The following is a 22884-nucleotide window of genomic DNA, read 5'->3' as shown; positions in this document are numbered from 1 at the left end:
GGTTCACACGTACCAAGGGAGGTAGGGCTGACTGACAGTAGTTGTGGTTCTAAGTCAGAACAACATCCAGTCTGTGGGAGCCTGCATTTCCCACCAATCAGTCTCCCCTTAGGGCAGGAGAGGTCAGGATTGGATCAGAAATGGCACCCATTCTCTATGGGCCCTGGTTGAAAAAGAACAGGGAATTGAGTGCCATTTATTTCACAACCTACGTCTCCCATAGCCACCTCCCGCCCCCAACCCCCCGCCCCCCCCCCCCAGGACAAGCGAGGTCAGGATAGGAGGCAGGAGGGGCTAGCTACCTGCTGGAACTGAGAGCAAGGTGTCAAGCCCTCCTCCTATTGTCAACAAGACCACATCAGAGGGAGAATAAGCATCGTGTCCCTCCTCTGTGCCGACTCCCCAACTCACCTCCCCCCATTGTTCTTTTTCTCTGCCGATATTGACTTGGGGGCAAAAGGGAAGTTTTATCGCCCCTCCACCCCGGCCCTAAACCCCTCCTATATGGCAGGGTGAATTGTCCCCCTTGAGGTGTTTATGGGCAGGCTGACAGGATGTTGGACTCACCTGGGATCAAAGGATCTTCTCTAAGTAAATGTGGCGTAGTCACTTTGACCTCTTCAACTCAAACATTCTGGTGAAAGCTGGGGGCGTTTTACTTTAATAAATAAGCCTTTCTGTCAGCTTTCACTGTTGCAGATTTTCCTCATCCCGTCAATCACTTTGTTACTTGCCTGAACTGAACAGACTAACTTTTCTAAAAGAGGAATGGTGAGTGAGAATAACCTTGAATACTAACACATAAAAACTAGGCCGCAGATTCTTGCTTTCTAGGATTATGACCATGATACTAGAGAAAATGTTGACTTATCAGACAAATAATTATCTTGAGGACAGTTGAATTTAACACATTTGTGTAATATCTCAGAAGAACATTAAAACACCACAACAGTAGTCAAAAAGCTCCACAAACAAGGCATCCCTGGAGTCACAGAAGCCGGACTGTGCTGATTGTACATGACGACACTTAGGTCACAGATCTCTGATATACTGTATACAGGTATAATATGGTTACGCATCCCAAATGGCACCCTATTGCCAATGTAGCACACTACTTGCAATTCGTTTTTGATTCCAGGCCCCATGAAAGATCATCCAGAAAAAAAAAGGCTGACAACCGATTCAGAAAACAGACCCAATAGGAAGAGCATAGGTATATACAAATTAACCGGATGTCATTTGGGACAGATTCCATCACTGCATAGATCAGCTAATCCATTTCACATTCATGACAAGATACAAAATGAGCGCCCATCAATCAAACAAGAAAACAAATGAAACATGTGCATTAACAGCTTAGGACAATGGGCCTGTAGCAAATAAAGATAAAATAGACAAAATACAGTAGACTATAAAACAAACAGGCAAACCGTTCCTGCATGCAACAGAGACACCTTTTTAAAACCCAAAGACTCAGGTCAACCTTACAGCCATATTTTTCATAACAAAAATCTAAATCAGACGTTTCACTGTAACCCTGCCAGTAACGACAGACTAGAAAACCCCCATCCAAGTCACAGCGACGTCAACCTTGTTCCCAGGCTCAGAGCTGGCTGGTGGGCCGGAATACAACAATATTCTCCCTTTCTCTTACAGTCACTCTATTTACAACCATGGATTGCAGTCCAATAGGACGGCTGTGGTATGTAGGCGCCATTTTGTTGCCATTGTCTAAACGTTTCCCTTTGTCTTTGTTCCTGAGTTCCAAATGGCCCCCTATTGCCGAAACACGGTGAACCCTGGTTTTGTCCCAGGAACTATGGGACCCAAGGGGCACTACAGATGAAACAGGGTGTTATTTGGGACTCAACCTGTGTTTCTCTTCTATCCCATCATGACAGTGCATAACAATAGCGTTTTTCCAAACCAAAACCGCAACAAGAGGGTTTCTCACAGGAAGTACATTCCACTATACTGGCTCATTGGGAGCCCAGTCTGTATTTCCGCCCATGTGTTTCACAGACGCGATGCGTGGATCCCAAATGGATCCCTAGTAGTGTGCTGTATAGGGACCAGGGCACCATTTGGGAATCGGACATCTCAGGTTCAAAAGGGTTCAGTGCTTCAGGAACATATAATACATACCAGTGTGAATGTTAAATAGTCTGTCCATGCTCTGGTCCTGGGGGTTCCCAAAATGGGTTGCTTTGTGACCCCTAACCCAAGTTCAGGTGTTTTTTGAGTGGGTCACGATCCACCATAAGATTCGAGTGGTGAAAAAAACATGCACTCCTTTAAAAAAAATTGCTTAAAAGATTGGCTGTAAAATTATGAAATTGGTAAAAAAAAAAGTGGGTCTTTTGAGCATCAATGGGCCCTATACATAAATGTCTGACATCCTTCTCTTGCAGAGGATACAATTCTAAATGTTGCCATAAAGCTGGGCGAAAATGGTGCAGCTTATAAGCTAACTGTATATATTTTATTCTCAAACATTATAACAAAATATATTGGTACCTGATTATCACAGTTTTATTTTGGTGATTGTAAGTTTTCTGAGGTAATAAAAAATATATTTATGTCTAATATATGTTCTGCACCCTTTCTATATTACAGAAATGTTATTCCATACATAGTTGAATCCCAAACCACAGTTTGGAAACCCTTCCCCTAACAGACAAGGGACTCTGACAGTGTACAAACCAAACAAAACACTAAAAGTTATAAATGCAGATTTGGTGTGGAGGATCTGGGTCTTTATGAAGACTTGAGTGTGTTGAACATAGACCTACTACCCAAGTGTGTTGAACATAGACCTACTACCCAAGTGTGTTGAACATAGACCTACTACCCAAGTGTGTTGAACATAGACCTACTACCCAAGAGTGTTGAACATAGACCTACTACCCAAGTGTGTTGAACATAGACCTACTACCCAAGAGTGTTGAACATAGACCTACTACCAGAGTGTGTTGAACATAGACCTACTACCCAAGTGTGCTGAACATAGACCTACTACCAGAGTGTGTTGAACATAGACCTACTACCCAAGTGTGCTGAACATAGACCTACTACTCGAGGTAAGCTGGAATAGACAGATCAAAGAAAACAGGGGAATGCAGGCGAATGACACTAGACAGATGTAGGCAGAAAAAGGAATAGGTGGTCTTTGAATTGTGCAAATCACTGCTCCAGCCAAAGACGCAAGGCAAAAGGCATTTACCCGAAAAGTTTAGAAAAATTAAAATAACACACAAAAGCATTCTTATCTGAAAAGGAGGGGCATACCAGTGACATACCATATGAACGATTAATAAAAAGAACAAAAGGAAAACACTATTAATAACAAGCAAACAAAAGTAACAGAGTTCACAATGAAAATGTATATTCAAACCAGCACATACAGGAAATATGTACATGGTATACATCAGTTTACTCCCATTTAAGGCAACAGCAGACTTAGATCAACTGCTAGTGAACATCACTATCAAGCATGAATGGGGAGATCACAATACAAATAACACATACTTTACCAGCGTGGTCTTGACCATTACACATGGTTATTGCTTCATGTTTTCAGCAGGACTACACACATGCAGAGAAGAGGGAGAGACAACCCTCTTGTGGTATACACTGGTACTTCAGAATGGAAATCTCTTGCAACATACACACATTTCAAGTTTCAAGGAGTTTTAGTCAACGTGCCAGGCCCCACACAACTGGCCTTGATAAACACAGTAACATCAGGTCAGGAATCGTGTGGAACAAGGACTCCTCCACGAGAAATCTTTGGAATGACGCCTTTTTAAAAAGTATAAAACCACCTAAAATCCCCCAAAATTCACAAAATATATATTTTCTTTTCCCTTTTGTAGAAAAAAGTGCTTGGTTTGTCGTGGCTCTCTGGGAGAGAGCTCCGAGGCTTGGACCCACAGATGTCAGCAAGGCAGTAGATTACAGTAGGTAATAAGACAATCCAGTAAATGTCTGGTTGGGCTCTGACACCAGTCACAAAGGCCCAATGTCCGCACATTCTGATCCAGCAAATCAACTGCTGGTGTCCCCAATGGGTTTTTATTCGGAGAGTGCACGGCTCGTGACCGGAAACCAAAGGGGAGTTTACAGGATCAGAGTGCCATGGGAGTGTTAACCGTTAACCAGCGGACATGCCTCTGGGAGATAATATCGCATCCAGTCCGTTTCCGTGGCACTTTCTCACTTCCCAGAAGTCTCTGTGGGGTTATACTCTGTCTCCCCCGAGGAGACTTGACAGATCCGGCGTGTTGAGCCCCAGAGACGTCGGGAGAACTGCCCTGATCGCACCTGGTGCCGAAACACAGAGAAAAATAGGTCACTTTGAGCACCAACCGACTATGTGCTTAAAATCCTTGTTAGCATCTAAAAGCAGAGCAGTGAAGTCTATCAAGATGTATATTCAAAGGACATTTGAGAGAAGGAACACACACCCTTCATGAGGTGCATAGTCTCCGACCCCCCCCCCCCCACCCCCCATCCCCCATCCCCCAAGGCCCTAAAGCAGTGCGCTGCCTATGAAATAGGGTGTCGTTTGGGGTAGCAGCCAATTACCTCTGCTGGTTTCCCAGCCCCCACCACGATGAGCTTGCCGTCCTCCAGGCCAACCAGGATGTGGCTGCTCTCTTTAGTAACCGACACACTCCTCACAGCAACCTTCAACGCTAGTGGAGACACCGCTAGCTCCAGGCTGACACACAAACACACAATTAAGACACACACAAAAAACAATTACCACTGAATGTAATGGAAGGCGTTGTAGCCTTATGTATGGTGTTTGTCATTTAGCAAACGCTCTTATCCAGAGTGATTTGTAGTTTTTAAATAGCAACAGTTAAGCCCAAAAGTATTCAAACCCATGCCAAATCTTTTGCCATAGTGAATTTTAATTTGACCAATAGGTTTCCTCTGGCTGGAAATGACATAAACAAGTGACAAAACACGTTAAGACATTGTGCTGGAGATACAAATGAATAACGAAACTATTTCTGTTTTTCCCCCCAATTTTTATGAAAAATGCCATGTCCAACATTATTCCTACCCCTAGAAATTGTTGCAAATATCTGAGAAAATGCAAGTTTCTATAACGATTTTTCAGTTATCGGCAAAGGTAAGTGCTGGAAAGACAACAACAACAAAAATTATTGCCATAATTTTACTGAAGTCTTACTGGACTCTTACTGGACTCTTACTGGACTCTTACTGGACTCTTACTGGACTCTTACTGGACTCTTATGGAACTTTCACTGGACTCGTAAGGAACTTTCACTGGACTCGTATGGAACTTTCACTGGACTCGTATGGAACTTTCACTGGACTCGTATGGAACTTTCACTGGACTCTTATGGAACTCGTATGGAACTCGTATTGAATCCCGATGGTCATGCAAACTGTGCTGCATTTCTCACCTGTGCAAGTCTCTGATGTGTAACCTTCCCTGCTGTGTCCCCAGGATGATGTAGTCGGGGACGAGGCAGAGAGCAGTCACCTGTTCGTCCAGGCTGACAGACGATAGCAGAGAGCCGTTCACAGAGTAGACATTGAGAAAGTACTTATCCTATAACAGAGACACACAGTGCAAAGACACTCAGTGTATTACATGACTGAATCCAACTGGATACGCTGCAGTGGGTGGAGTTTCTTTTCAAACAGCTCTGGCCCTATGGCCAGTTCTGCCTCTATATATATGATATAGGCTGATTGGTTTGTAATTGTGCAGGTGTGTGTGGTCCATACCATCCCAGCGGTGCGTCCTTCCAGGGCTGTCTGGGCCACAATGTGCCCTTCCATACCCACCTGCAGCTCAGTGACCCGGGCGGGCAGACAAACCTCCCCAAATGGACGCAGAGTACGGAGGAACTGGCCCCGCCTAACACTGTGCACTATCAGAGTACCATCCTGAGAGAGGGATTATGAGAGAGGAAAAGAGACCGAGAGAGAGAGAGAGAGAGGAGAAAAGAGGAGAGAAAAGAGATTGTATGAGATGCCAAAAATAAAAGTGTGGATTATGACACACCGACTGGATCAAAAAGCACTCTCAGATCCCAGAGTTCCCCTTCAAACCTACCAGTCCTGTCCCCTAACCTCTCACCTTTGACCCAGAGACAGCCATGTCCAGCTCAGTGCTGATAGCCACACAGGTGACCTCCTGGTCATGCCCACAGAGGACCTGAACTGGACGAGGAGACAGACCGCTGGAGAACCCACCCTGAGAGAAAGGAAGGGATTTGTGAACCACAGTTGGACCGGAGGTTCATTATTTCCGACCGCTCCTCCCAATTCAAACTCTGGTCTTACCTGCTGCACGACCTGCCACACGATACAGGACGTGTCCCGGGAACCAGAGATGAGGTGGATGCCACAGAGATCCAGAGCCAAGCAGGTTACCACATCTACGGCCACACACAGATGACACACAGGCTCAGACACGCTCTCATCACAGCCTCAGTGGATCTCCCGGGGTCCCTGTCCAACCCACAATGAGTCGGCAGTGCTGTAACTCACCGATGTGCCGGCAGATCCTGCCCACTAGCTTGCCCTTGCCAAGCTGGGTAACACGGAGGCTGCAGTCCCAGTGGCCTCCGCTGAACAGCAGACGTCCGTCGTTGGACACCACCAACACCTGGGAGCTGATGTCTACCCCTGGAGAGAAGGGACCGCTCAGAAACCGCTGGGTCCTGTGTGAGGGGGGGTTCACAAGACAGATCGGCAGGAGGTGAGAGTTGCGGCGTCAATATAAAGAGTAAACAAATTGTGTTTGGTGCTTTGTTTTCTAACTGAAAGATGTTGCTTTCCAGGACTAACTCAAGTTTTCCAGTCGGACTAATCCCAATAAGATGCTCAAACCCCCAGACTGCCTGCCACCCCAGTTGTGTGTGTATCAGTGGGATGTTTTTATTTTTAGTTTCCTGACCGGCCTGTCATTTCTGTGGGGCTATGAACTTACTTAGGGTTGGCCACAGTCGGGTCTTTGGTAAAGGTGAAGTAGTTGGCAATGTTTTTATCGTAGGGCAGCCAGCTGTGGGTCCCTATCAGACCATTCAAACTCACAGTCACCTAAAAAGGACGTGAGCAGGAGACGTTAAAGTAACTCAAGTTCAAGTTCAAAAGGTTTGTCATTTGCAATAACAAGTTCTGGCAATGAAATGATTGGTCATAACACAATCAATCAGTAATAACACCATACAAAAACAGATAACATACGATAACAAAGTCTTCGCAATCTCTAGACATAACTTTCAATCCCTGTTGTTGTTTTCATTATGTCTTATCTTGACTTTCCATTCATTCTTATCTTGACTTTACATTCATATAGAAAACTTCTAAACCACCTAGAAATACATGTTCCTACTCACCAGTACATCAGATCCCGGGATGATGAAAGAGCGGTTCTGGTTCCTGGGTACCACGGCTTGGACCAGGGGCAGACCGTCACACACCACCTGGACACAGATGCACACACACAAACCAGAGACAGTCACCATGCATGGTCCCATGATGGTACAAAATCCAATACGTATAGGGTTCTAATTCTCTGAGTATCTCAAGCACACAAAACAACCAGCTGTTACTTCCACTGATATCAGCTGCGTTTTGGTGGGCTTGGAGCGGACACTTAACCTTAGTTTGGGATCGGGCAGGCACACAGCTGGCCTTTAAAATACTTCTAAAGCACGTGTGAACGGGAGACATTCATCAAAGTACCTCCACAAAAGACCGCAGTTTGTCAAGCTGCTCAAAGAGGTTGGGAGGCAGAGTATCCATGCGGGCCTGACGCCGAGATGCACTCTCTGCCGACATACGAGGGGGGTGGGGCTCCTAATGAGACAGACACACAGGGAACACAGAGTCAGTTAGCCCCCCCCCTCAGATACACCGAAACAGGCATTCAGTGATCTAGACCACAGACACACAGGCAGAGAGCTGTAGCCGGTCAGATTCTCAGACAGATAAACAGTGTAATTCAACCACACTCCCAGACAGCCAGATAACAGAAGACAGTCATAAATACTCTATTCTCCAGGCTCGAAATACAACCACCCCGCCTGGCTTATGGAGTGAGGCTGTAAATTGTGGGGATGTTTAACTGTAAATTGGCTGTGACGGGACTCTTCATAGACCTTGACACACAGGCGCACACGCACGCACACACACCTTCAGTAGTTGGCAGGGGGTCTGGCCAAAGTTACTGATAATCCCTTCCAAGGCCTTACGTTCCGTCTCGTTGGCTATGGCGTCCAGGTCCACCGCACCTACACAGAATGTCAGGACCAGACACATCTTGACACAAATCCCAAAACAGACTTGTGTCCGTGAGTAGCAAAATGTTTCCAGACCCAATGTATTGACATTGTAGTGGAAATTATTTTAGGCACTAAATAAACTTTACGGTTCAACTCAATCTGGAAATATGCCAAGTGCAAATGCGGGTTTTGAGTCATTGAGATACTTCTTCTCTTATTGCCTCCATAAGGAGACGTTACCTCCGTAAGGAGACTTTACCTCCGTAAGGAGTCGTTACCTTCATAGGTGCAGTAGTAGAAGACGTTGAGAGCTTCCACTGCCTCCTCTCCTCTCTGCTTGAAGCCAAATATCAGGTCAATCCACTCATGGAGGTGGGAGGACACATGTTCACACTCCTACAGAATATTGGAACAAATGCATTTGTGAAGGGAAATCTGCCTGAATGCTTGAATGTGTTCATTCAGAGTGTGGGGGTGGGGACAGGGGCAGGGACAGGGGCGGGGACAGGGGCGGGGGTGGGGACGGGGGCGCGGTTGCACCAGTGATTCCAACACACTGTTTTATGCATCCAGGTGGGAAACCTTACCAGAGCTTTCCGGTGTTTCCTGATGAAGTCTTCTCTGGATGAAGCCCATGGTGGTAACAGAACATCGTTCACCGGATCCTGGGTCATCTGCAGACTGCCCAGGTCGAACCCTGCAGTAAACATGGAGAGTCAGTCTATCCCTCTGTGTAGATATGTTGCTTTTTAGAAGGATATAAGGTAATTGGGCTTGATGAGGGGTTATATTTCATTTGTTTAATCTTAATGATAGCATTGTGAACAAGGGATAAAATAAATCGCCTGATTCCACTTAAATAATGAAATTCACTCGGTAGCTTTTCAAAACTGAATAAAAAAAAAAAAGACTAAACAGCCTAAAGCATCGATTATTTTTCCTCACGTGAACGGCCATGCCCACCGTTTATGTTCTGCAGGAACTCTGGGAAGTAGAAGAACTCCGGGATGAGCTCCTTGACGTCCACGGGGCTCTCCATCCGGGCCTGCCAGGCCGCCGCCACGGAGTGAAACTGCCGGTCCGCGCAGTCAAACCTGCAACGCACCAAATGGCAACCAGGAACCCTTATTCATCCAATGTTACCGTGTTTCTCCACAATTCTGCAGTGCTCAACCATGAGGCTCGGTTTGTCGTCCTTGACCAACCATTGGGGCCAAGTATGAGAAAATCTGGATGAGAGCATTTGCTGAATGTATTACCCAGATCGGGTCAGGACGGGGGAAGACGGGGACACACGCTGACGTACCTGCCACTCTGCAGCTGGATGTGAAGGGTGGTGAAGGGCTCCATGCGTATCATATAGTGCATGACTCCGGCGGCGTTAGAGTAGTGTGTGCCATAGTGGAATTTATCGATGGTCCCCGTCGAGTCCTCAAAGCTCTCATACCTTATCAGAGAAGTCAACATGATCAAAATGCTAACATGCACTAGTAGCTCACTTGCTTTGTGAAAACTGATGGTTGTTTTGTTCGGCGTGCCACACTTTATTCACAATTCTGTGTAGGGCACTTTTGATAGTGTGCCCCTGATGCCCTGGACAATATTAGTGCACTAAATAGGGGGAATAGTGTGCCATTTAAGCGCGGTGATGTCTGTGAGGTAACTGTGGCGCTCACTTCTCCCGGACGTTCTGTGCGTGGCGGGGGTTGACCACCCCGATGGGTTTGGACAGGTCTCTGAACACGGCCGGGTTATCCAGGTCCAGAACCGAGGAGGTGTAGTCACACAGAACCCACGGGAACTAGACACAACACAGGGACCAGATTAGGATAGAACGGATTCACTAATTATAATGAATGCTAATTCATCACTCCACCCAAACCCCCACCTACCCATCCAGCAGTTTTATAAACAATCTGTTTTATAAAGGGTGTCCCGTGAGTATTTAAGGCCACACTCTCTCATCCAACCAACACTTACCACGGGGTATTGGGAGAGGTCGTTGTAGGTGCGCCCAGAGATGGTGTTCAGTTGCATCAGGTATTCAAAGTTTGAAATCTCTCTGCAAACCCATCTCTAACGACAAAAATAAATAGTTTTTAGTGGTCATCACACATACTTCCTCTCTCTCAGTTTAATAATGTAACCCAACATAATAGTGGTTTAATAATGTAACCCAACATAATAAAGCGGTTTAATAATGTAACCCAACATAATAAAGTGGTTTAATAATGTAACCCAACATAATAAAGAGGTTTAATAATGTAACCCAACATAATAAAGAGGTTTAATAATGTCACCCAACATAATAAAGAGGTTTAATAATGTCACCCAACATAATAAAGAGGTTTTATAATGTAACCCAACATAATAAAGTGGTTTAATAATGTAACCCACCATAATGTAAAGGTTTAATAATGTAACCCAACATAATAAAAAGATTTAATAATGTAACCCAAAATAATAAAGTGGTTTTATAATGTAACCCAACATAATAAAGTGGTTTAATAATGTAACCCAACATAATAAAGTGGTTTAATAATGTAACCCAACATAATAAAGTGGTTTAATAATGTAACCCAACATAATAAAGTGGTTTAATAATGTAACCCAACATAATAGTGGTTTAATAATGTAACCCAACATAATAAAGCGGTTTAATAATGTAACCCAACATTATAAAGTGGTTTAATAATGTAACCCAACATAATAAAAGGTTTAATTATGTAACCCAACATAATAAAGTGGTTTAATAATGTAACCCAGAATAATAAAGCGGTACCTGTGTGAGTCCAGAAGCCTTAAGAAGCTCCTGAGGAGACCGGGAACCAAAATAAAACAGGTTGGGGGGCCTCAACCCCAGGATTCTGGAGTACACCTTGTTCCTCACCTGGTGGATTGGGGAAAAGGATGGACGGTTGCCTAGGTTACTTTTTTCATTAATGTTTGACCAATCAGATTATCACTGAGAAATAATAAAACGTAAAAAGCTCTAATGCGATTGTCAAAACTGCGAATGGAAAAAATATCAGAACTTCCAGTATGAACAGTCTTTTGGGGGTCCTTTTCATGTAGTTTGGAAGCACATTCAAAGCACATCCCATTATTTTTACCATTGGAGTCAAATGAGGAATATTAGAAATAACAAAATAACCGTGTGTCAAAGGCCACAGACTAGGCATCAAATGTCTGACAACTTTGACAAAATTTCCAGGGTTTTAAAGACGTCCTGTTTTGGAAGGATGTCGGATGATTCGTCAAAATGGCATCCAAGCCTAGCCAAGAAAGACACACCTTCTTCTTGAAGTTGATGAAGTAGTGTGACTGGTCGATGAAGAAGAGCTCCAGGGCAGAGCGACGCAGGTTGTATCGCCTTAGATGGACCTCTCTCAGCTGAGACACAGGCCGCTTGAAATCAAATCCAATTCCTGGATGAAAGGCACATGTCAAAGTCAACTGTTTCAGACCAATGCACTGTTAATCCATGACGACAGCAGTGATTGGTGTTTTATGGAACCGAGATATGGATCATAAGAAACACAGAAGGGCTTTTATTTTTTATAACAGACATCTCTGTGGTCCTCACCCTCTTCGGTCTCCTCCTTCTCGCTGCTGCCATCGTAGAAGTACAGGTGGTGTGTAGTTACCTCCAACCGGCCCGGAACCACGGCCACAATTGTAATGAGCTCACAGTCCTCCGACAGAACCAGCTTCTCCTTCTGACTCTCATCCTCACCCTCCACCCTTATGAACAAAAAACCGACAAACTGGTCAAACGTCCTCTTTAACCCCTATTAAAGACTCCAGTGACATACTTTTCATTCTCAAATCAACAGAAGACCACACAGGGGAAATTGTTTCTGTGGTTTTCCCAACCACTGAGCAACCTCTTTTAGAAAATGTTCCTGTAATTTTATAATCATTTCACTTTCATTGAATTAAATAACTCACTGGTTGTCCAGAAAGACAATGTCTTCTTCCCCTAACTGGTCGTCTTCCATGTCACACACTTTGGCCTCCTTGGCAACGGCCAGTGGTAGTGGTTCTGAGCTGCGAGGGCTATCAGCTCCTGATGTTGAGATAGAAGACATACACACTCTAATGAACCTGAACACAAACTCTACGAAGCCATGTTGCCACATTTTCCTAAACCTGGACAGACTCTGAGAAACCATAATACGTGAGTACACTAAACACACAAATCTTCAAAACACAGTGAATGAGCAGAGCTAAGCCACACTGCCATAAAACAACTACAAATACAGCATGTCAACTTTCTTTGGCCCAGCAAAAGCATTAAAACGGAATATGCTGGATACGTTCCATAGGGAAATTTCTCCTCATACCCATATTGTCTCTGGAGGCACTGGCATCAAGATGATTGTCGTAGTGGTAGTTAGGCACGAGTTTCAACCGCATCTTAGAATAGGTCTCCGCACTGGACAGCTTCCATTTCACCTCTGGTGGGACTCTGAGGTAAAAACACAGTGCATTTCAGTCAGTGATCAGAATAACTTTTTTTTGTTACCAGGGAGACCTTTCTGAAGAGTATGTAAGTACCAAAACAAAGCTTACGATAGTGATTCAAGCCGCCTGGTACAAATTTGCCATCAAATGCTAATCCAAGGTCATTTCTATCTCTTTATCCTGTGAAGACTTTGCGAGCATAAGCTGAATCCTGACCTGAACATCAACCCAGTTCGTTTAACGGCAATAACCTACATAGACAATATATACCTACGTAGACATTATTTAGATATTTTGATACAGCCACTACTGAGTAAGACCTGTGTGCCCAGGCGCCTCTCTCGCTGGTGAGCAGCCTGCGGAGGGATCTCCAGTGGCGCCACACCACCCCCTGCTGGCCTGAGCTCTGTTTCTGCCCACTGTGGTAGCGGCTGTTCTCGCTGCGTATCCGCTTCAGGTACGGATCCATTAACAATTCCTGTACTCGCAAGACATACACACACACACACACACACACATACATACACACACACACACATATAAATAACACGCAAAAATCTAAATCAAACCACTAACAGAAGAAATAGGGATAAACCCACAGTTTAATGCATGTCTGTCTGTCTGTCTGTCTGTCTGAGGGTGAAGGCAACCACTACATCTGTCTGTCTGTCTACCACTAGCCCACCAGCCCATAGTACCTGGAACTTGGCCTTGCTGTCTGCCCGCTCCTTATCCCGCCGTATAGCTGTACTCATCAGGTCATCAAAGCACGAGTTCCAGAAGTTAGACATGAGGTCATGGCTCTTCCCAAACGTGTCCAGTTCATACTGCTCCATGGTGGGCTGCACCTACACAGTGTGTATATCAAGGGGAAACGCTGAAACCGTGAATGATGGACAATGCAACAAGACACACCACAAACACACACACACAAGCTCAGAACAGAAACCGACTTTGGGGGGAACCTCAGCGCTGTTGCCAAATGTATGACATGCCTGCATATTCTGTGATTTGTTTATGCATAAGATCTAAACAAAAGAGAATTATGGCTATAGACTGTCACACAGATGTATAATAAATCCTCAGCTGAACAAGGGAGGAGAGGTCTGTTTGCTTTCAAAATCATGAAACCTCTGGGCCTTCCAGGTCTCTAGTGAATGGTGTATTGCCACAACAAACAGAGAAAAGTAAAGAACTCAGATTCTGTTTTTATTCTTTTTTTTTTTTACTTCTATTAAACCATATTTTTTCATTTATGTGTCCCAAGTTGCCCCCTATTCCCTAAAGGTTCTGGTTAAAAGTAAGGCACTGTAAAATCATGAGGGTGCCATTTAGAACTAAACTTTGAGTAAAACAATGATCTTAAGAGAGGGGCCTGGACAAGAGAGACAATGGCAGATGACACTAGACAGACAGGGTGGAAGCTAAATATGGCCAGGTAATCTGGAGGGGAGGATATTACCTCAGCCTGATTAGAAAGATTACACTGTTATGAGACAAAAAATGGCAACACTAAATTTAGTTACAGTAAAGAATAGAGTAGATATTCAGTTTTTGTTTTCAAACTAGGAGTGAATTTACAGTAGGTTTTTGGCCAGCTCAGGGACTCATCTACTACTCTATAAATACTAGATCAACCAGCACAAGTTATTTTCCCAAAGAACAATTGTATACCTTGATCAGTTTAAAATAATGTATTTACTGAAATATATTGTCTAACACAAACGACTGTTATAGCAGGGTTGGGGTCAATTCCACATTTGACATGATTCCAAATTGTGAAGATAACTGGACTTTCAGTACACTCCCTGAACTGGCTGAAAATGAAGAAGTAGTGAGCTGATGAAGGGTTGCACTGACGTGTCGCTGGTAAAAGTCCAGCCATTCCACTGTGTGGCAGTAGCTCTGGAGGTCCTGGGCAGAGTTGGGGCTTCCATTAGTGACTGGCAGACTGGGCACCAATCCATGCAGGGTGACCGGGTCAGCGTGCTGGTCCAGTAGGGTCCGCACGATGGGTACCAGCTGGGAGAAGGCTTTCGCGCGCTCGCCGTTGGGCCGCGTCTTCAGAATCGGAAACAGAATCGCAATTGTCAAGTATATCTACAGCATGTACGGAGTTAAAACGCAGACACTTCACATGGAATCTGCAAACCTCTGTTACACCGCTGGGCCACAGGGGCGCTCCCAGACGCCCCAGCAGGAAGCACACCTCATCCCATCCCAGGCACAGACCCCCCCGTAGAAGGCTGTGGAGTTTAAGACACGCCATCTCAAACACCTGGGAAGGAGGGAGACAGTGGACATTTGTAGAGGGGTGTTAGGAATCAGCCATTTCATATAATGGTTGGAATAATGACCGCGTACCCGGACGTCGAGGGAGAGATTAATTCAATTATTCATTGCAGTATTTGATAGTCTATTGTTCATGTTACAGACTCGATACTCGGTCTTACAAACTCGAGTTCATCTCACTCAATCTCAAAGAAACTTCCGGTTGTCCTCACCTTTACCCGGCGGACAGAATTACTCTAAACCCACTGGCTACCTACTGTCGCGCATTGAATGAACATGACTTCCTGTGTACAGATAAACAGATGTTATTTTGTTGTCGAAACGAAAAACCTCTCTCCACTTTCGACAGAGGAGAGAGGTAAGAGCGAGCACTTTGCGCTTTGAAGTAGTCTTCACTTCAAAGTGTTCTCACAGGTCTTACATTCAACAGACGATAAACTTTCATTAGTATAGCCTCACAATTATTATTACTAAGTTGATTTTCAGTGGGGTACTTGGAGTAACCCACCACCCAAAAAAAACAGAGAAATTATCAAGTGAATGGAGAAAGCTGTGCTTAAACCCTAAGTAAGAGGTTTAAGGTATACTTTGGATAGCTTATTTATGACCGCTTGATGCCTAGAATATTTTGGTCTGAGTGCCAAATGGCCCCTATTCCCTACATATTTCACTACTTTCAACCAGATCAATGGGCCAAGGTCACGAGTGGTGCACTACAGGGAACATGGGGCCATTTCCCGAGGGCCACCAGAAGCAATAATAAGTCATTCAGACAGCTTCCCAATCATACACACAACAGTCCTTTAAAGGAATGTTAGCCACATTTCTGTGCATGCATTCATACCCATAGAAGGACTGGCATTCTAAACACACTTCGCCTAAAAAGGCCTTTGAAATATATATATATATAAAAAAATCTGAATATATATTTAGAGTCAGAGCATGACCTATGACTGCAGCTGCCAAGGGACGTTTGGAGATTGAGCCTGTCCACAAAACAGCCCCCCTATTCTCTATAGTGTGAACTACTTGTGACCAGGGAACATTTTCTCCACACCTTGAAGACGGTTCCATTTGGGACAGGGCATTACCCTGGTGTGGTCAGAGGAGGGTGGCAGAGGTGTCGATGGCAGCGACTGACCTGTGAGTCTGGCTGTTGTACGTAGCCTGTGATGATCCGCAGGCTAATCTGAGCCATCTCTCTGAGCTCCAGGTTCCCGGAGGCACCAGGCGAACTGTTCCACGCCTCTAGTTTTTCCAGCAGGTTCCCCACGCCCTCAAAGATCTACAACACAACCACAATGAAACACTACTTTACATACAAATGCATTATTTACTAGTGACTGCTAAGGACTGTAGGTTATAATCTGTAGCCGGGTATCATTCAGTGTTACGACCAAGTATTTCAAAGTGTTTGTTGTAATCTGCAATTCAATACACTGAAACATGTCGCAAACAACTATCTCTAAATTTCCAACTGTTACCACATCTATTTGAAACATCCTTGTCACAACATCAACCTGCAAACAAGCATATCCAGGGGTCAACAAAACACTCTGAAAAAGCCAGACCAAGACAATACAAATTTGCTGTAGTTCACCATACAATAACAGGAAGAAGCTGCGCCATTAAGAGCATTAACTTCCTAGGCAAAACCTATGGTTGACCAACTGTATAGTTTAGAATCTACTGACAGACTGTCATCTCGTTGGCCTGTACACACACATCCGGCTGTTTGTATTTCTTAATGGCCGGATGGCCATGGGTGGAAAGTTTCATCATCAGACTGATGGTATGATCCTAAATTATTAAGAATCTTTGGAAAGCAGTGCTGTCCTAGCCTTCCGTCCGCAATAATTAATCAGTTACTGGCAGAAACGTCTATTCAAACTTTAATAAAAAAACAAGACATTTAAATGTTAATCACAAATATAGCAAGAATGTTCTCCATTTTCTAAATGTTTCCCTGGGTGACTTCAGATCACATTGTAGGGGTCCGACCCAATATGTCGGCCGGTTGCAGGGCTAAGGCTTGAACCTAGACTTTGGTGGACAGCCTGGCACTACAAGAAAACACCTTGGAAAGCTGTGCCATGCACAGAATATACAAAGGCAACTATTAGCATCTCCATTAATTCTGTTAAACATGTCAAAAGAAGGCAGTACTGTACCTTCTCGCTCCACAGTGTCTGGTTGTCTGTTCCCTCAGCAAACAGGAAGTCCTGAAGCAGCCTGAGTAGGCGAACCAAGCTGGGGCAGTGGGGCAGAAACACACCCTGGGAGACATGCAGGTCCAACAGAGAAGACTCCAACATCATCTCTAACAGACTGAGATACAGACAGAGACAGACAGTCAGAAAAAGACAGGGACAGATAGACAGGGACAGACAAGACAGAAAAAGACAGGGACAGACAGACAGGGACAGACAGACAGGGACAGATAGACAGGGACAGACAAGACAGAAAAAGACAGGGATAGATAGACGGGGACAGATAGATAATATACAGACAAAGACAGACAGTCAGAAAAAGACAGGGACAGACAGACAGGGACAGACAGACAGGGACAGATAGACAGGGACAGATAGACAGAAAAAGACAGGGACAGACAGACAGGGACAGACAGACAGGGACCAACAGACAAGATACAGACATCGACAGGCAGTAGTAAAGGGGGGATGAAAAATGTATCAGCCAAACACAAATGTTTTCTCTTAGTCGGGTAAAGTTGAAACACAATAGCACATCATATTAGACTATAAGGAAGACTGCTGGGTACCGAAACCGTGAGCACATCAGGGTCTTTTGTAGACATGTTGTTTCCAGATCACAGATACGATAAACTAGAGAATCCTGTTAACAGAGGCAGAACTTGACATTGTGCAGAACTACCTAGCTAGGACGACTCCCTGGCAGACGTCAGTGTTTTGCTGAATCACAGGACTTTGGAGTAGCAAGCGAGCGCTGTGTCAGCGCATTAAGGCAGTGACTTCGCTGACTGACTGACCTGCGCTTGATGTCATCGGGCGGACGGACCAGTTGGCAGGAGGAGCCCAGCTTGGTTAGGACGGAGAACACCTGTCCCCGCTCCCGCCACACGGCGTCCTCCCCCCCGTCTGCCCCGCTGCCACGCCACAGCACCGAGAACACGATGAACGTGAGGAGGTTACACAGCTCCTCCTCTGGCGCCTGCTACAGGGAGACACAAACACACAGACAGGCACACACACACACACACACACACACACAGACACACAGACAGGCACACACACAGACACACACAGACAGGCACAGACACACAGACAGGCACACACACCCACAGACAGGCACACAGACAGGCACACACACAGACACACAGACAGGCACAGACACACAGACAGGCACAGACACACAGACAGGCATACACACACAGACACACACACACACACACAGACAGGCACACACACACAGACACACACACACACACACACACACAGACACACACACACACAGACACACACACAGGCACGCTGAGAATGGCTGTTGACTGCCAAATGTTCCCCTGACATGATACTCCCACCTGGGTGTATGAACACATGTTGAAGGAGGGACAGCACACCCCCACCCGTCTTTCTGGGTCGGGTCAGGCCGCAGTACCTACCTGTGGGTTTGAGGTGTTGGAGATGGTGTCAGCTGTCCGGGTGTCAGTTCCATAGCTGGCGTCGTCCAGTACGTTGGACAGGCTGGAGCTTTTCCTGGGTCTCAGCGGGGGGAACGGCCGGCTGTACTCCAGGGGAGAGGGGGTGTCTGCCTGGCTGCCGCCGCCCGAAGTGTGAGACCCCGTCCCTGTTCCCGTCCCCGCCTCGCCTACCAGTTCCAGCTCGAAGGGTGAGGTGCCGAATGGGGAAAGCGGGTGGTACGGGCCTTCCTCCTCGGGCCGGGCGGGGGAGGAGGGGACGTCCACGGTGTTGGACAGGAAAGACGAGTGGCTGTTCTGCTCCACCGGGTCGAACAGCTTGAAGTGGAGCGACTCACTGAACCTCCCTCTTCCCCCCGAACTGTCGCCATCTCCATCCTCCTCTTCCTCGTCCCGCGAGGGGTAACGGAGGAAGACGTCGGTGTGGGTGTCATGGGCGTCCTCTAGCACACTGTGTTCCCTCCTGAGGAAGGACAAGTCATCCAGTTACGACAAGTACTGTAGTAAGATGTAACCAAGACACACCCATCGGCTGGACAGTGGAAACCTGAATACTGCTTATTTCAACTTGGTCAAGCTTGTTGGTCATGGCAGTGTCATCGGTGCTATCCAGCTTGGATGAATGAACCTTACCCGAGGGGGGGGCGGGGGGAGCTGTAGGAGGGTGAGGGGTCCAACGAGCTCTGGGGGCTGGATCCGGCCAGGCTGGTGGTGCGGGACTCATAGGACTCCTTCACGTAGAGCTTTGTCAACAAGTCCTGCCAGCCGGGCTGACGGGCCAACTGGCGCACATAGTCCTCGTTTCCGTTAATCAGGTGGAAGAGCTAAGGAAGGGAGTTTGAAAAAGGGAAGGAGAGTGATTAATACAATTGGGACCACAGACAAAGGAAGTACAGGCAACAGTATTGTATCAGCCCAATAATCTATAGAAGATGTTGTCTATACCTTCAGCCTATCTTGTGCTATAGTTAGTTAAGAGTGAATTTGAAGATGTTGTCTATACCTTCAGCCTATCTTGTGCTATAGTTAGTTAAGAGTGAATGTGAAGATGTTGTCTATACCTTCAGCTTATCTTGTGCTATAGTTAGTTAAGAGAGAATGTGAAGATGAAGTGGAGGTTTAAAGGGACATGGGTTATTAGTGGACTGACCTTACGACAGATCTCCAGACGGACAGTAAGTTCATCACGGTGGGACAGATAAACAAGAGACAGGATGTCTCTGAAGTTAGGAGTAGCATCTAGATAACAACAATAAAAACAACAAAAAACTTTTCAGAAAGGGCATGTTCAGGACAACATCTTCTACACAAAGTATAAGACAACACCTTATAGACAACACCACATGGACAACACCTTATAAACAACACCACATGGACAACACCTCATAAACAACACCACATGGACAACACCTCATAAACAACACCACATGGACAACACCTCATAAACAACACCACATGGACAACACCTCATAAACAACACCACATGGACAACACCTCATAAACAACACCACATGGACAACACCTCATAAACAACACCACATGGACAACACCTCATAAACAACACCACATGGACAACACCTCGTAAACAACACCACATGGACAACACCTCATAAACAACACCACATGGACAACACCTTATAAACAACACCACATGGACAACACCTCATAAACAACACCACATGGACAACACCTTATAAACAACACCACATGGACAACACCTCATAAACAACACCACATGGACAACACCTCATAAACAACACCACATGGACAACACCTCATAAACAACACCACATGGACAACACCTCATAAACAACACCACATGGACAACACCTTATAAACAACACCACATGGACAACACCTCATAAACAACACCACATGGACAACACCTTATAAACAACACCACATGGACAACACCTCATAAACAACACCACATGGACAACACCACATGGACAACACCACATGGACAACACCTTATAAACAACACCACATGGACAACACCTCATAAACAACACCACATGGACAACACCTTATAAACAACACCACATGGACAACACCTCATAAACAACACCACATGGACAACACCTCATAAACAACACCACATGGACAACACCTTATAAACAACACCACATGGACAACACCTCATAAACAACACCACATGGACAACACCTCATAAACAACACCACATGGACAACACCTCATTAACAACACCACATGGACAACACCTCATAAACAACACCACATGGACAACACCTCATAAACAACACCACATGGACAACACCTCATAAACAACACCACATGGACAACACCTACGCATAATCTGCATTAGATGATGTGCACATATTAATGGAGTGTGTGTGTGCGTATTACTCCCTATAGCGCTGACATTCATTTCACAAAACAAATCACGGCAGTACAGTAAAAAAAGAAAAGACACGCGACTTAATACTTGGCAGCTAAACAACGTGGGCTTGTATTCTCCACCCTGCTCCTCCAAAGGATCCAACATGGATGTCATTTCAAACACGGTCAGAGGAACTATGGGAAGCCAACCTGTACGTAGGACCTGCTTGTACAGGCTGCACACAGTGCTCGGGGTGACAGGAATTTCTCGTAGGAAACAGACCAGGCCCTGGTATCCCACATCCTTCAACTTGACTCGGTGCTTGGTGCGTTCGGACACCCGCTCGCTCGCCAGGACCTCGTACAGAACCTGTCAAGCACGCGCAGGAGAGGGGGGGGGGGGGGGGGGGGGGGTAGACTGGTTAGTGGAGGATTCTAGCGACGCGGACTGAAAGAGGAACGGCTGCAGAGCCCACCAGAAATACCGACTAACGGAGGTTCTGGCATGTCGCAGGATCAGTCAACTAACTGTTTGATTCTACTGGTTAAGTGCTTGTTTGGTCAAACAGGTGTGGTGGGTACAGCGACAGGTGTTGTCACGGCCTGGGTTGGCTGGTGGTGACGGCGTAGCGGACCGTGACACTGACCTTGAACACTCCCTCACGGGCCTCGTCTCCAAAGCTGGGTTTGAGTAACAGGCAATAGAGCTGCTCCACCCCCCACTCCAACAGAACAGTCAGGACCTGCTCCCTGGGTGGGGAGCTCTTCAGGAGATTGTAAAGCACATCCAACGCACTCGTAACCTGATGGAGAGAGGGGGAGGGAGGGGGAGGGAGAAAGGGAGGCAGAAACAGAATGAAGGATAGGAGCAAGATTAAGGAGATTGAAAAAGAAGGGGGTTTAGGGCGTAGAGGGGAAAGACAGGCGGAAAGTTGAGGAGGAAAAAGTGGAGGAGGGAAGGAAAGGAATGGGTGAAGGAGGAGAGGAATGTTAAGGAGGCAAAAGAGGACAAGACCAGATTGTGTGTGCATTCATGTCTCCTATAGTGAGTGTGTGTGTACACGTTCACTGCTGTAGTGAGTGAGCATGTGTGTGTGTGTGTACCTGTTGCTCCTCTCCTATAGTGAGTGTGTGTGTGTGTGTATCGGTTGCTCCACTGCTATAGTGTGTGTGTGTCAGTGTGTCAGTGTGTGTGTGTACCTGTTGCTCCTCTCCTATAGTGAGTGTGTGTGTGTGTGTGTGTATTGGTTGCTCCACTGCTATAGTGTGTGTGTGTGGGCGTACCTGTTGCTCCTCTCCTATAGTGAGTGTGTGTGTGAGTGTGTGTACCTGTTGCTCCTCTCCTATAGTGAATGTGTGTGTGTGTGTGTATCGGTTTCTCCACTGCTATAGTGAGTGTGTGCGTTAGTGTGTGTGTACCTGTTGCTCCTCTCCTATAGTGAGTGTGTGTGTGTGTATCGGTTGCTCCACTGCTATAGTGTGTGTGTGTGTGTGTGTTAGTGTGTGTGTACCTGTTGTTCCTCTCCTATAGTGAATGTGTGTGTGTATTGGTTGCTCCACTGCTATAGTGTGTGTGTGTGTTAGTGTGTGTGTACCTGTTGCTCCTCTCCAATAGTGAGTGTGTGTGTGTGTACCTGTTGCTCCTCTCCTATAGTGAGTGTGTATGCCAGGAGGGTGTGCAACTCCTCAGTATTTGGAGATTTGAGGAGGAAGTCCTTCAGCAGAGAAAACAAGGAGATCTGAACAGTCTGCTTCTCATCTGACAGAGGGCTGCCGTCTCTCTCCACACTGGGAACACAGACATGGTTCATCACAATCAAGTCTCATTACAGT

General features: G+C 45.8%; 1 protein-coding gene across 5 annotated transcripts in view; it reads right to left on the bottom strand.

The window, feature by feature from the left end:
• Positions 1-897: 897 nt before the first annotated feature.
• nbeal2 (neurobeachin-like 2) overlaps positions 898-22884 on the bottom strand; it is a 51132-nt gene continuing 29145 nt past the window's right edge. For 3 of the 5 annotated variants that reach the window (XM_029116044.2, XM_029116046.2, XM_029116045.2), the window contains 35 exons: positions 22686-22839; positions 21699-21854; positions 21262-21421; positions 19862-19950; positions 19345-19535; positions 18676-19174; positions 18043-18227; positions 17207-17363; positions 16177-16320; positions 14896-15021; positions 14604-14804; positions 13442-13591; positions 13064-13221; positions 12623-12747; positions 12228-12345; positions 11863-12020; positions 11571-11704; positions 11059-11166; positions 10257-10352; positions 9953-10077; positions 9583-9723; positions 9240-9370; positions 8864-8973; positions 8555-8672; positions 8188-8285; positions 7738-7851; positions 7389-7475; positions 6980-7089; positions 6538-6710; positions 6331-6425; positions 6125-6241; positions 5770-5931; positions 5442-5590; positions 4588-4723; positions 898-4323 (listed from right to left, as the gene is read on the bottom strand). In XM_029116044.2, coding sequence (XP_028971877.2) covers positions 4216-4323; positions 4588-4723; positions 5442-5590; positions 5770-5931; positions 6125-6241; positions 6331-6425; positions 6538-6710; positions 6980-7089; positions 7389-7475; positions 7738-7851; positions 8188-8285; positions 8555-8672; positions 8864-8973; positions 9240-9370; positions 9583-9723; positions 9953-10077; positions 10257-10352; positions 11059-11166; positions 11571-11704; positions 11863-12020; positions 12228-12345; positions 12623-12747; positions 13064-13221; positions 13442-13591; positions 14604-14804; positions 14896-15021; positions 16177-16320; positions 17207-17363; positions 18043-18227; positions 18676-19174; positions 19345-19535; positions 19862-19950; positions 21262-21421; positions 21699-21854; positions 22686-22839 — 5083 coding nt within the window. In that variant the 3' untranslated portion in view covers positions 898-4215. The remainder of the gene's footprint in view (positions 4324-4587; positions 4724-5441; positions 5591-5769; positions 5932-6124; positions 6242-6330; positions 6426-6537; positions 6711-6979; positions 7090-7388; positions 7476-7737; positions 7852-8187; positions 8286-8554; positions 8673-8863; positions 8974-9239; positions 9371-9582; positions 9724-9952; positions 10078-10256; positions 10353-11058; positions 11167-11570; positions 11705-11862; positions 12021-12227; positions 12346-12622; positions 12748-13063; positions 13222-13441; positions 13592-14603; positions 14805-14895; positions 15022-16176; positions 16321-17206; positions 17364-18042; positions 18228-18675; positions 19175-19344; positions 19536-19861; positions 19951-21261; positions 21422-21698; positions 21855-22685; positions 22840-22884) is intronic. The other 2 variants (XR_004574857.1, XM_034288671.1) reach the window with 2 other exon arrangements.

Source organism: Esox lucius, chromosome 20 (assembly GCF_011004845.1).
Source record: "Esox lucius isolate fEsoLuc1 chromosome 20, fEsoLuc1.pri, whole genome shotgun sequence".
Classification (NCBI taxonomy): domain Eukaryota; kingdom Metazoa; phylum Chordata; class Actinopteri; order Esociformes; family Esocidae; genus Esox; species Esox lucius.
Note: the sequence above shows the minus strand (reverse complement) of the source record. Positions and strands in the feature narration are given on the sequence as shown.